We start from the raw sequence: 13155 nt of genomic DNA on the forward strand, positions 1-13155 counted from the left end.
TCTGGTGAAGCTGAGTCAACCACTAGGTGGAGACAAATACCCATCAGTGATAGAGCCATCAGTGAAGTCTGTTACTTGCAAAGACCAGCAGCTTCTTATCTGGTTGTAGTTTTATTAGATTATAAAGCTCATAAGGTTAAATGTGTGAATAGAAATACTTCTGCATCAAAATCCTGTACATTGACACATTGGTATGGTGCCTGTCGCGAGGCAAGAAGCTTAAAAAAGGAAGAAAAGCAAAGCTTATCACACACAAAACACAAAAGGAGATAAAACAATACAGCTGCTTGGATCAATTTATTGTACATGCTCTAATCTGCCTCTTACAACGAGCTCCCTCATTATTGTGCATTGTCCTGCAGTCACTGTCCTTTTTTTAGTCACAAATCCATTCTATAATTTTATAAAGACGCTCAAGGTGAGTCATTAACACCATCACGTAAATCCATCTACTGTACCATAAAAAGCAAGAAAGGTTATGTGCTTTTGCGTTCAAGATGCAGTAAAATTAAAGATTCAAGACAATTTATAGAAAAGCGTAGAAGTGGATAAAATACATTTGATTCATCAACTGCAAGAAAAATCTGGTGTTTGAGGCTCTGTGAGTTAAGTAGTTAAGTAGTATATGAGTTTCAGCAGTATAAACACTTGGAGGACAAACTACAAAGTAATGAGTTTGATAGAAATTCAGAAGCAAGGAATATTTGGAGATGATCCCTCTTGTACTACTGTTCTCTGGGAACGAACTTGAGTTTTATTGGCTTTTTTGGCTGGAGTAGCCAGTTAAACTCCAAAGGAATCTAAAGGAAGAAATGAATGTAATATCAGGGACATGACAGCAGAGTAGTATGAATCTGAATGCACATGAATGTGTGTGTGTGTTGCTGTGCGTGTAGTGTGTTTTACCACGGTGTCTTTGCATGTTTCCACAGTGTAACTCTGCAGGAGACGGACAACAACCACCTTCATGACGAGGACAGCGTAGCGCATCCCAACGCAGTTGCGAGGACCAAGCCCAAACGGCATGTACGCGTACGGGTTCACCTCCTCCCCACTGTCTTTACTGAACCTGCACATACAGACGGGCACACAGATAGTCACCACTGAGAGAGCGTAGCTATGTATGCTTGAACAGGTTTGTGTTAGTAAAAGTCATTATGATCCTACACATTATGTAATGTAGTATTTTAAGTCAGGCACAAGGTCTGCATAATACTGCAATTTGCACTGATATCTAACCTTTGAGTGGACCTAACTGTGAGGTTTCGTGCATTTTTTCGTTTTTAGTGGTGCATGCAATGCCTGTTCAGTTTGCACATTTCTTTCCAGGCTGGTCTGAGGCTGAGGAGGTTCTAGTTGTAATAAACCAGACAGTTAACCAAGCCAGAGTACTCGTCCACATAGTAAACAGAAAGGGTTTCCTTTAACTTTTCCATATTGCATACAACAGCCACATCAAATGCAAGAAATATCACATAAACAAATTATTCTTTGTGTAACTTGTAATTTACATGGCGAATAAGCACATTTAAAGCAAGACTATGTAACTTTTGAAAGAACATTTAACACTTCAATTCTTTTACAAAAGAAAAGTTGAGTCCATAAGCAATAAAATGTACTGAAGGGTTTATCAGCTACAGCTTTACTTGGTCTGGTATGACCAGCAAACTGTTACTGCTGTGGCCACTGTTTACATTTTGTCAGCTGCTGTTGCCAAGGTCAAGAATGAACATTCAGTCCCAACTTTTAAGCCAACATGGACGAGACATCACATCAATTCCACAACAACTGTGTAACTCCATCTGTTAAAGAAGACTGTGTGATATGACCGGAACAGCTACTGAGTGGACCTTGTGGTCTCATAGTCTCACTTTAAGAATAACGTGCCAAATTTAAGTACTTACATTTTCTTAGATTCATTAATGTAAAGAGTGAAAGATTAGCTCAATGTACATTCACCTCTCTGGTCTGAAAAGCTCAGGTGAGCTCCAAAAGTGTGGGTCCTTGTGTAACAGGTGCACAGGAATCACAACCATGGTTTCTGCAGGGATGGTGAGGCCGTGGACCTGGACAGTTTTTTTGCACTTCCTCTCAAGCCGAGGTGCAGTGGGAAGCAAACGCTGTGACTCACACAAAACGTGGTCCAGGTACTGTAGACCGACCACATCCTCATAGGAAATGGGAGCCTGGAGGCAAAAGGTAAAGGAGGAATCAAACACACAAAATAAACAGAAACTGCAGAACGACGTGAAGTTACAAATGGCAACAAATCACATGCAGGATTACTGTACATCTCTCGGTATGTTGGCATCGATTTCTTCCTGCAAGGTCTGCATCGCATCGGGGTTGGTGGCCAGATTATAAAGGATGTAAGAGAGAGTGACACTGGTGGTCTCGTAGCCACCAAAGATGAAAATGAAGGCCTGGGAGAGAATCTCGTGTTCGGTCAAACCTAAAACAAAACAAAGCACATCTGCAAGTTCTGCATCTAAACTTTTTTCTATTTAATTTTTTTTAATTTCAGGATCTTATTCAAAGCTATTGTACTATTGGTGTTATTAGTGGCTACTATTGTGGATTATTAATGTCCTTTTAATGTCAAATGAGGAGATATAAATATTAGGCAAAAATAGGCACACATTTAATGCTTACTTCTGACATTATCAAAGCCACCATCAAAATGATCAGTGGGGCTTTAACTAATTAGTTTCGCTATCACATAATCTGACAAGTCTTTCGTTGTCTGGTCTATGAAGTGTCAGAAAATAGAGAAAAATGCCAGCCACAATTTCCTAAAGTTGAAGGCGACATCTTCAAATCAGATTTGTTTGTCAGATCAATAATCTGAAAACACCAGTTATCTTGTTGATTATCTTAGTGAAGAAGAATCCCCTCATAAACAGACTCTTATGTGTTTCTCCTGAGCTGAATGACTTGATGAAGGTGAAGAACCATTTGAATGCATGGACTCTTAGTGTCACCTCGACTTTCTGACTTAGTTCTGTGGCGCAAACATACCTTTACTTGGCTGATCTTGTTCACTCTTTATCTCTGATTCTGGTATCTCGCTCTGAATCATCACCTGCAGGAAGTCTGCCCGAATCTAGACCAGCACAGGGACCATTCAACATCGACACAAAAGGCACAAGAGAAAAACTATATCAACTTAAAATGTGACAGGTAATACTGATTTGAATGAGAGAGCACAGAAAGTTATCAAGTATATTTGTAAGATGCACCTTTTCCACCCCACCGTACCTGAGGGTTTAAAGTTCGACATTTTGGGAGACATGCTTATTCACTGTCTTGCTAAGAGTTAGACGAGAGCTTCATATTTAGCGTACAGACATGAGAGAGGTATTGATCTTCTCATCTAACTCTTGGCAAGAAAGCGAATAAGCCCAAAATGTCAAGCCATTCCTTTAATTCTCTTTTTCATTTGGTGCAGATGAAATGCTTACAGATTCCTCTGCATGATGCTGGTCTTTAAATCTCTTGATGATGTTGTAGAAATAATCCACGCTGACTCTGGGTAAAATGTCAATACCCAGGAGCTTAAACAGATGGGCACTAAAGGGAAATATAACTGAAAGGAGACCAAAGGGTTGTTAGCCAAAATGTGCATACTGGTGATCCCAAGGAGTTCATATGATCAAATGATCTCCGCCTATAACAGAGGTGAAAGAAGTACATACACATTAAAAGTGCAAGCCATAATCTTAAGTTAAGAATCTTCTTGAGATGAACATTAAGAGGGTCATCTGGATTGTTTATGGAGTCTGCCTCAACACCGAAAGACGCACTGGTCACGGCATCCAAACTGTAAGGTGCACAGAATCTACGACAGAAAAATAGAGAACAACATGGATTATTCATTTATTTTATTACAATGTACAGATATGCTGCCATACAGCAGATTAACAACATACTGTTTGACATCGATGGGTTCATCCGAATTTCCAAGTTTTTCAATGAGTCGGTCTGAATAGCGAGCAATGATGGGAAACACCTTCAAAAAAGAAGAGTTGCGCAATGTTGAATATGCACTGTACATGTTTGTTTCTATCATTGATGCCAACTTCTCACAGTGGGTCTATATAGACAGAGAAATACATGTAGACACATATGTGTCGACATATACTGCAGACATAGATAAAGATATGATGCCAACCTGTTTCAGTCTTCCGCTGGTGAAGCATGGTGATAAAGTGCTCCGAATTCTTTTCCACTGTTCATCTTTAACTACTGTAATTGCATCTTCCATAGGTCCCGCTAAAACACCATCCTGTGAACATGAGTACAGTTAAGAGGAATCTACACTGAATGTTTAGATTCTTGAACAGCAGAGTTATACGCTTTGCTTCCTCCAACATAATAGACCATACAACTAATTTTGTCTGCTCCAATAACTTCTTATAACACCAGCGTCTCTCTCTGTCTTGAAAATGTGACTGTAGTGACCACATAACTAATTGACAATAAGAGTGTTTTCTGGGTCAGAGATGAATCAACATACTGTACTTTATTGATTATTTGATTTGAATATTTATGGATCTACAAACCACACCAATCCATGGGATAACTAACATGTTCAGGTGGGAGCACATACTTCCAACACGGTGGCACATAGTAGTTTGAAGAAAAGGATGATTGTTATGTTTTGCATGCATGGTATCTATGGTGATTTATCGGTCACATGATGAACAAATTAACAACAAAGGAAATCAGAAACAGCCTCACACACCACCCAGATGAAGGCAAGAAAACATTTGGTGAATAAAGCAATGCACAGGTCAAGAGTTGTGCGGCGTGTCTTAACTTAAGTGGATTTTGTTAACTTTGGACAGGCTAACTGTTTCCCCCTGTTTCCAGTCTTTGAGCTAAGCTAAGTTTATAGTATAGTGTCAATCCACTATACGGAGGTGGACTGGCCTAATCAAAACAACATCCTCAGAGGATATGCGTGTGGCCTGGCCCTTCTAAACCACCAATCTCTGACTCACCGTGGAAACGACAGGATATTTCTACAAATCCAAACTTGCAGACTTGAACGAGTCATTACTCAGCCGCCAAACGCTTCTTCCTTTGTGGTTCAGCAAAATAAGTTTGAGATATGAACTCTGAAATTATGAAATACTCCTCAGCCTGATAGGGTGGACACAATAAGTATTTGGATTATCATAAGTATCTTCCCACTTTTCTTACTCTTGCGTCATTGCAGAAACAAACCCTCTCTGCAGAGTGTTGCATGGGACTTTCCAGAGTTGTGTAATTTGACAGCACAACAACAGGCCGCAAATGTTACTACGTGATTGAACATGATATGTTGGATGTTCATGGACTCTGGTGTGAAATAACATGCAACAAGATGAATCTCTTACCCTGCGGTTGGTAAATGTAGAGTAGCACTCCTTCACCATCACAGTTTTAATAATCTCAGGGTCTGACACCATCAAAGCTGGTGTTCGTCCATCAAACAACCTGCACAAAAACACAACAACATCACAGTACAAAGTATGAGCTATTGATTAAACATGGATATTTTATATAGCTCTGCTTCATGTAGACTATCCATAGCTGACATAAACCTAAATGGCGTATTAATGAATATATGCATGTAAAAGTTATGTAAAAATAATCATGATTTCAAAAGGGAATTATTAATCTTTACATCCTACTTGTCAACATAAAACTTTAATATGATGTGATGAACTTTTAACACTTGAAGAACATGCCAGAAATGACTCCAAACAATCAGATAAACATTGGACCTGTTTTATTGAAGGTCTTGAAATACTTCAAGCTACAGTTATAGAACATCATCCAGTGGTCGAAAGTAATAAGTACATTTACACTCAATATATATATATATATATATATATACAGTATATATATATACATTTTCTGCTACTTTATAATTCTGCTCCATTCATTTCAGAGGCAAATAATCTACTTTTTACACTACTACATTTATTTCCTCTCTGCCCTTCTCAGATACTTTCATTTAAGTGACTATTTGAAGCCCAAAGAGGAGAAAATATCCAATATTTCAATAAAAAAAGCAAAGATTAGAGAAAAAAATGAATACAAATTTGCATAGCAGAACTTTGTTTTTTCTTCCATCCTGTCCCATTAATCATCTCATGACTTGTCTTGTGACCCTTAGGAGGGAGCCTGTCTCCTAGTTTGTACTGGTACTTTTACTTAAGTAAAGGATCTGAGTACTTCTACCACCACTGATGTCACCTTGTTGAGCCGCATTTTGTAATAACGGTGCATTTTGTAATAAACGTCCAAAATGTAATAACTTTGTCATATAATTTTGTGATAAAGCCGCATTTTGTAATAAACTGCCGCATTTTGTAATAAACTGTCCCAACCCATTTTGTAATAAATTTTGCCGCATTACGTAATAAGTTATTACATTTTGAGAAGATTATTACAAAATGCACTTGCAACTTTCATATTTTCTTGAAAATGTAGTAACATGGTGCATTATGTAATAACAATTCTAAAGCATAGTTTATTTGTTTGTTAATTGTATTTTATTCTACTTTCAAGTATTTGTAAAAAGCTAGGCCTATTATTAGTATCACTGTATTAGCCTAGTGGCAGTACTTAGCAATTACTATCAGTACACTATTCAAAGGTTGCATTAACAGAGAATATACTGTAAATTCCAGATTTTTTTTTGTTTTGCTTTGTTTGATGGAGATTTTCCTATTTTGTTTATTGGATACCAAAACCACATCAAGAATACTTAAAAACGTCCAACAAACCTTATTATGCTTCTTATAATACAGAACAAAACTCTGGCCATCAAAATGTAATCCATTTGTAAACATTAACACATGCACATACAAAATAGAAATGCTGATGAATAGGTAAAGAACAGCTTTATTTATGCATTAACAGAACCTTTCAACAACAATACATGCGACCAACACATGCAGGCTTTTAACGGCCAATTCAAAATAATAATGAACCAATGAATATAAGTTCTACCTTAAACAACGTAAGTGTCTTCTGTACATGTTTAGAGAGCTGCAGTGACCAGCAAATTTCTCCACTAAGATTAATTTTTAAAAAATATGAAATTGCCTCAATAGGCTAAACAAACAACAAAATTTCTATTTCCAAAATATATCTGTAATTTCAAATTGTCCATGTCTAATATGTTTAATTACCAGCCAAGCCATAAACCACTTGGAATGATTTCCGAACTTATTACGTAATGCGGTAAAATTTATTACATAATGCGTTAGTTTATTACGAAATGCGGCAGTTTATTACAAAATGCAGCTCAACACACCTGTTGGAGATGGCCTTGAAAGATGAAGCAACAACTCACCCCCAGACATCCCCGTACTTGGCTTGGCACTCACGGTCAAAAGAAATCATTCCCTACAAGGAATTTCATAAAGATGTGTTTAAGTGTTAAAAGGTTAAAAGGCCACAGAGCTTCCAACAGGTACACTCATAAAGTGTACTGAAATATGTTTTGGTAACAAGGCATTTACTGTCATCACATTTACAAATGATAAGGACTTTATTAACACTCGCATCTCTAATTCTCAATTATAAAAGCAATCAACTCCTTACATACCAGTCTGTAAAATCTGTGTTTGTTTATGTTTGTGCCTCACCTTTCTAAAATATAGCCATGTTCCAACAAAAGGCAGAGGCCTTGGTCCGGGTATTCCCAGCTTTCTGAAAAGCGAGTACGGCCAAAAGCCATACCTATATTATAAAAAACAAAAACGTGTTATACACGAGCAGAGATCAATATTACAACACCTTAACTAACAATCGTCATGGCAGGACAGTAAATGACCCTCAAAAAGTACTACTTTGACATTTGCAGGGGGAAAAAAAGTATAGAAACCACTTACAGTAAAAACAGGGCGAGAAAGACAGCCAGCAAAGTCCAGGTGGTTGCTGAAAACCACGTCAAGACAAACATTTTGACTTGGTGCTGAGGGAGAACTGACACAAACCACACAAACTGCGTAGGGAAACAAGAAACAAGTCACACGGTCCTTCAGTGGGAGGAGCCCAGAGACTGGAGCTCCAGGAACAAATAAACGCTGATTACACACTTTGCTGCTTATATCTCTGGTGGTGTGTGCAGGGGGGGCTACAGGCACAAATATTGTCTTTTACAGCGATGTAATAGGTCATATACAAAGTGAGTAATAATGAGGTAATGGCTGTGAGTAAGTGTGTTAGGAGTCTACTGTGCTGTGACAAGATGTAAACAGGAAGAAGTTGAATAAAGTCGGAGCTCAAAACGCTACATGTATTAATAGTGTTAGACCTAATTTAAGCTTTATTTCTTAAAAGAGTTGAATAAAATAGCTATAAGTATGTTTCTCAAACGATACGCTACATTTAAGGATAGCGCGAGAAATTCAATCATAGACAGAACATGTTTGAGCCTTCTCTCGCACCGTAGACAACCCGGAAATACGATCACTGACCCCCATCGCTGTGTCTCTCACATTTCCGCACTGGTCTCTATAAACTGTCTGTATTTTCCTTTTGTCGTCGGAAAGTGAACTACATTTGTAATAGTTAGACAGTGAGGTAAGGAACAAATGCGTGTCTTACAGGTTTATTTCTGCTATGAGCGTCAAATTAAGCCATTTCTAAGCTGCCCTTGGTCTGGGACGTCAGGCTACTGCTAAGCTAGCTTCACATTGTACGTCCACTTGGCTAATGTTAGCAAACATAAAATAGCCTTTTGCACGCACTAGCACTGTAGCTGTAATTTGGGGGTCATGTTTTGACTTCGGGTGCAACGAGACCTCACGTAAGAAAACAGTTGAAGTAGGCGTTGATTTAACTTTTTGATCATTTTAGGAGCAGTTTGTGGTGCTTTTGCGTTGCATAGCGTTACACAGAGGTGTTTCTAACATTTTGTTAACCCCATGTAATTATTCCATTCCTGATTTCTGTGTTTGATATTTGACATATGGGCATATTGTATGTCTTCCCAAGTTTTTGCCTCATGTTTTATTACCATTACTTTGGAGTCACAGAGCTGATCAGATTTTGTGAAAAATAGATACCCTGCTATCGTCAAGAATCACTAAATACTTTTCTATCCATCTGAATGAAAAAATATTGTCTGTGGCTTTTAAACCAGTTAACCAAGTTGTGGGAGAAGCACAGGTGTAATTAATAAAAATAGTGAAAGTAATTGATAAAGTTGTTCCAGCTCCAGGGCCCTGATATTGTCCATGTTGGCTCACTGTCATGGCTGACACTTTAATGTATCTGAGCTGTTGTTATTGTTATCATTCACACCTGTGCTTCCTCTGCTATGACAAGTCAAAATGTCTGCTCTGAAAAGTCTAAAATACTGACTGTTGTCAATGCTTGCTCATTATCCCACTTAAATCAAACTTGTTCGTTAAACTATTTGTTAAACCTGCAATAACTGAAAATTTGGCAACTTTGGGGCAATGGAAAAAAAAGTTTTGAACACAACACTGACTTTATTATCACCATGTAAGTTGTGCAGCGAACTTGTTAGCCAACACTTGCTTATTTACTCTTCCTTCAGACATTGAGCAACATGATCATTCATTTAGAGTCATGTTTCTGGCCACCTGGTGAATGTACAGTAGGTCCAATATTCACTCTCCTTTAATCTCTGGTTTCGGCCTCCAGTCACTCCAAAGCAAAATATCTGGCTCTTTAGCTGCTAAATGCTCCACTATGTTCACCAGCTAGTCTGTCTGCCATTTGATGCCGAACAGGTTGTGTACAGGTCTTTTTATTTGTATTTATTTTTTAGAGCTTATTTACCAAAAACCACTGCCTGCTGCAGCAGAAACCGACATGAGATTTGTGAGACAGTTGTGGGCCATGAAACCAAAACGATGAGCAGCGACTCCTTTCACATACACATAGTCATTTAATTCCTTGTTAAGAAGAAAAAAATGGATTATAGCAGTTTTAAACAGTTTTTACTGTCACTTTTCACACAATAACCCACCTAACCTTTAAGAGATAAAGTTGCTGTGGTTATGTCCTTGTCACACACTGCTGTAAAATGATCACGATCCATGACTCATCAGTGTGCCGAAGGACAACAATAACTAACCAAATATAATTCACAGCCTCATGAAGTAGAGGCTCAAATGGGTCAAATTCCTCTCTGGTTGTAGTAAACAGTAAATGGACAGTAATCTGTAAAAATGTAAAGGTGAAAGTCAAGGGCATATAATAACATTTTACAGTGGTAAAGCCTCTTCTTGGTAATATTTATGTTCATCTTGGTTTAGAATGCCAATTCCTATCCTCACAAGATGAGGATTATTTGTCTTTAATTGGCTTCATTTTACTTTGCAGATATTTTTTTATGATATGAAGGTTTATTAAAGCCCTTCCACACTGATTATCCACCCACACAGGTGTTTTCACTTCCGTTGACTGATTAGATCTCTCCTCGGAGCTGTGTGTGCTCTGTGTCCATTATTCTCCTGTTACCTTTCTTGCACATTACTTACACCGCTATCACTCTAAAGGTGCACAACGAAACTCGCTCCAGTGAGTAGGACGAGACACACAGCAAAATAACACAAGCATTGTAGAGGGCGGGTGAAGTGAGCGCAAGGACGATGGTAGACAACAATGACATTCAAATGTTCAGTAATCAGCCAGTTAACATAAAACACCTGTGTGGGTGTGCAGAGCCTTTAATAGGACTTTTTCACTAATACATTTTCACATGTCACAGTAGGAGAAGCATGTGTAAATGATAAACCTGGCTGAATTCCATTTAGCTGCTTCAGTATCAGGCTCCTGGTATTGTGCATTCTGGCTCACCATCACACTGTCATGGCTTACTGAGACACTTAAATAGAACAGAGCCATTGTCAATGTTACTAGTAATATCTTTGCTTTTCCTACTACATTATGACAAGACAAAATGTCTGCTGTGGATAAGGCCTATAATACTGAACAATTCTGTACTGTTATGGTCATATGACTAGTACACAATACCTGTATTGAAGACACGTATTTCTGGCATGAACAGTATTTCATACTGTACTGTTTTGTCTTTTCAGAAATAATTAGCTGCCATGTTCCTCACCCTCACGCTGCTGCGGAAAGGCATCCCTGGGAAGCAGTGGATCGGGAAGTATCGGCGTCCACGACAAATTACGTGGCAGATGAAACGCAATACGCTGAAGCACCTGGAGCGCGAGGCTGAGAACGAATACTGGATCAGCCGGCCGTACATGACTGCGGAGCAGGAGTACTGCCACGCCGCAGAACGCAGGGCCCAGACCTGGCTCAAGATTAAGGAGGCCAAATTCGTCAAGTTTCCTGAACACAAGCACATCACAGATCACCTGAATCATCTCAAAATCACCAAGACGTGGTCAAGTTAATGTGAGCAGAAAAATGACATGCAAAGACTGTCTTTATAATGTGACAATACAACAATGTGCACAGGAAAGCTCTGTTTCATTATGTGTAGCTTTGTGTGTCAGCTGAAAAGTTGTGAACCAAGTCCACAATAGACTGGTTTAATTCCATCTGCCTCCATAAAACAAATGTGTAAACTGTTTGCTTCTGTGTCACAGACTGAATCCACACTGCAACAGAACTGTAATTGCTCCACATTCAGTGCAGCTCCTTCGGATAAAAACTGCTCAACATTTTAAACCTGATCTGTGGGTCCTTATTTTAGCTCTCATTAAGAGAATACACTTTCAAGTTGAGAAAACCAGGCTTCCCACTGGATAGAAAATCTCTATAATTATATGAGCTACTGAAGTGTATTCCATGAGGAAAATGTTGGAGGAATTATATAAATTGTCTGGGGAGGTTGGGGCAAAATGATGTAATTTTACAATGGGTTAATACAGTAGAATGCATCCTACTGTTTTACTTTTCATATATTAAAGGGCTGTGACTGTCAGTAAGTCCCAACTGTAGCTGAAATTAGTGCTTAATCCTGTTCAACCTTTGAAGTTAGAAAAACTGGGAAGGAATACATTGTTGAGGGTCATGGAAATGTTAAATTATGTTAAATCTACTGTAATTTAGTAACATGTTTCTGTTTGGAAAAAATAGGCTGTGCTGACATAATAATACCTGGTACTCAGTGGCTCTCAGTGAAGGCAGGAATTTGACCCTCATCTGCAACCTACATGCAAGATACTGTATCTTGTGTGATAACAGTTATTGCCATTACATGGCTTTAATCATTCCGACACTAATATGTACAGGAAGAGCCAGTAGGTAATCATTGTCATAGTCTCCTGCACCTGAATTTCATAACCATGGTGCCCATGGGAGGAGTTATAGTTGTTTATAAATACATTAATCTCTTATGTGCTTACAGCTACATTATACTGTGAACCAATGTGTGCGCTACTGCTAAGTTGACTAACAGCAGCAAGGCTCAGCTATTTGTAACCTTTTTAATTGGTTAAGCATAAAACAGCGATATTCAGTGCTTCTATGCAGCAAACAGCCCTGCTGGTTTCCATAGTAGCCATCCAGTCAGATATACACCTGCGACAACAGGTGAACCCAATGAACAAACCCAGTGGATAGAAAACCAGCAGTGCTCTGGGCTCCGGAGAAACCACAGGTGTGGGAAACCTTTCATACTGACCTTTGTGCTGTCGATTTGTTTAATTTTGATGGAAATGTCGTCTCTAGAAGCATCATTTGAGGTCTGTCTCATACTATGGGCACTGCAGGGTCCAAAATAATTGAACAGGATTAATGAGCTGGTGGGGAAAACTCTTGTCTTTGAAAGGGCCAATTCTACTGCAGGAATCAAAGGCAGAAACAATCCACGTCTCAGTATTGCTGCTCCTTTGGGAAACCCATTTCAAGAACTTGACTTTAAGCGACTAATCCATGAAAACTAACCCGAATCTTCCTGTGTCGCCGGCAGGAAGCCTTCCCAACAGTTTCTTCTCAGTTTGGATGCACACTCCAGCCCGAATTCTTCGACAAGTAGAATAACAAAATGATTTACAGGAAAAAGATACAACCACAAACCATCTTTACCTTTCTCTCCTGCATTCAAGATCTTACTCAAGTAAAAATACAGAAACATTTTCAGCAAAATGTATTTAAGTATCAAAAGTAAAAGTCCTTGTTCTGCAGACAAATGTCCCT

General features: G+C 38.7%; 2 protein-coding genes across 3 annotated transcripts; one reads left to right on the forward strand and one right to left on the reverse strand.

The window, feature by feature from the left end:
* Positions 1-284: 284 nt before the first annotated feature.
* On the reverse strand, positions 285-7969 carry LOC139293926 (cytochrome P450 3A56-like). 2 transcript variants are annotated; one of them, XM_070915608.1, is made up of 13 exons: positions 7893-7969; positions 7647-7740; positions 7352-7404; positions 5382-5481; positions 4172-4285; positions 3930-4009; positions 3696-3838; positions 3462-3586; positions 3019-3103; positions 2292-2452; positions 1960-2186; positions 907-1069; positions 285-800 (listed from the first exon to the last, which is right to left on the reverse strand). In XM_070915608.1, exons 1-13 carry the CDS (start codon positions 7961-7963, stop codon positions 726-728), a joined length of 1491 nt encoding a protein of 496 aa, XP_070771709.1. In that variant the 5' UTR covers positions 7964-7969; the 3' UTR covers positions 285-725. The 2 variants fall into 2 exon arrangements, with proteins under 2 accessions (XP_070771709.1, XP_070771708.1); XM_070915607.1 differs by lacking the exons at positions 7647-7740; positions 7893-7969 and having other exon boundaries at positions 7313-7404.
* A 493-nt stretch (positions 7970-8462) lies between these two features.
* On the forward strand, positions 8463-11682 carry mrpl57 (mitochondrial ribosomal protein L57). The gene is made up of 2 exons (XM_070916324.1): positions 8463-8586; positions 11079-11682. Exon 2 carries the CDS (start codon positions 11094-11096, stop codon positions 11403-11405), a length of 312 nt encoding a protein of 103 aa, XP_070772425.1. The 5' UTR covers positions 8463-8586; positions 11079-11093; the 3' UTR covers positions 11406-11682.
* Positions 11683-13155: the final 1473 nt, after the last annotated feature.

Source organism: Enoplosus armatus, chromosome 12 (assembly GCF_043641665.1).
Source record: "Enoplosus armatus isolate fEnoArm2 chromosome 12, fEnoArm2.hap1, whole genome shotgun sequence".
In the NCBI taxonomy this organism is placed as follows: Eukaryota; Metazoa; Chordata; class Actinopteri; order Centrarchiformes; family Enoplosidae; genus Enoplosus; species Enoplosus armatus.

Bases quoted from the DNA above. Each gene is read 5' to 3' on its own strand.
- mrpl57 (XM_070916324.1), top strand. From the start codon at position 11,094: ATGTTCCTCACCCTCACGCTGCTGCGGAAAGGCATCCCTGGGAAGCAG.
- LOC139293926 (XM_070915608.1), bottom strand. From the start codon at position 7,963: ATGTTTGTCTTGACGTGGTTTTCAGCAACCACCTGGACTTTGCTGGCT. The intron at 3,587-3,695 runs GTATGTACTTCT...GTCTCCTTTCAG, and splicing joins ATGGCTTGCACTTTTAATGT to TTATATTTCCCTTTAGTGCC. The intron at 2,187-2,291 runs GTACAGTAATCC...TTTTGCCTCCAG, and splicing joins ATGCCAACATACCGAGAGAT to GCTCCCATTTCCTATGAGGA.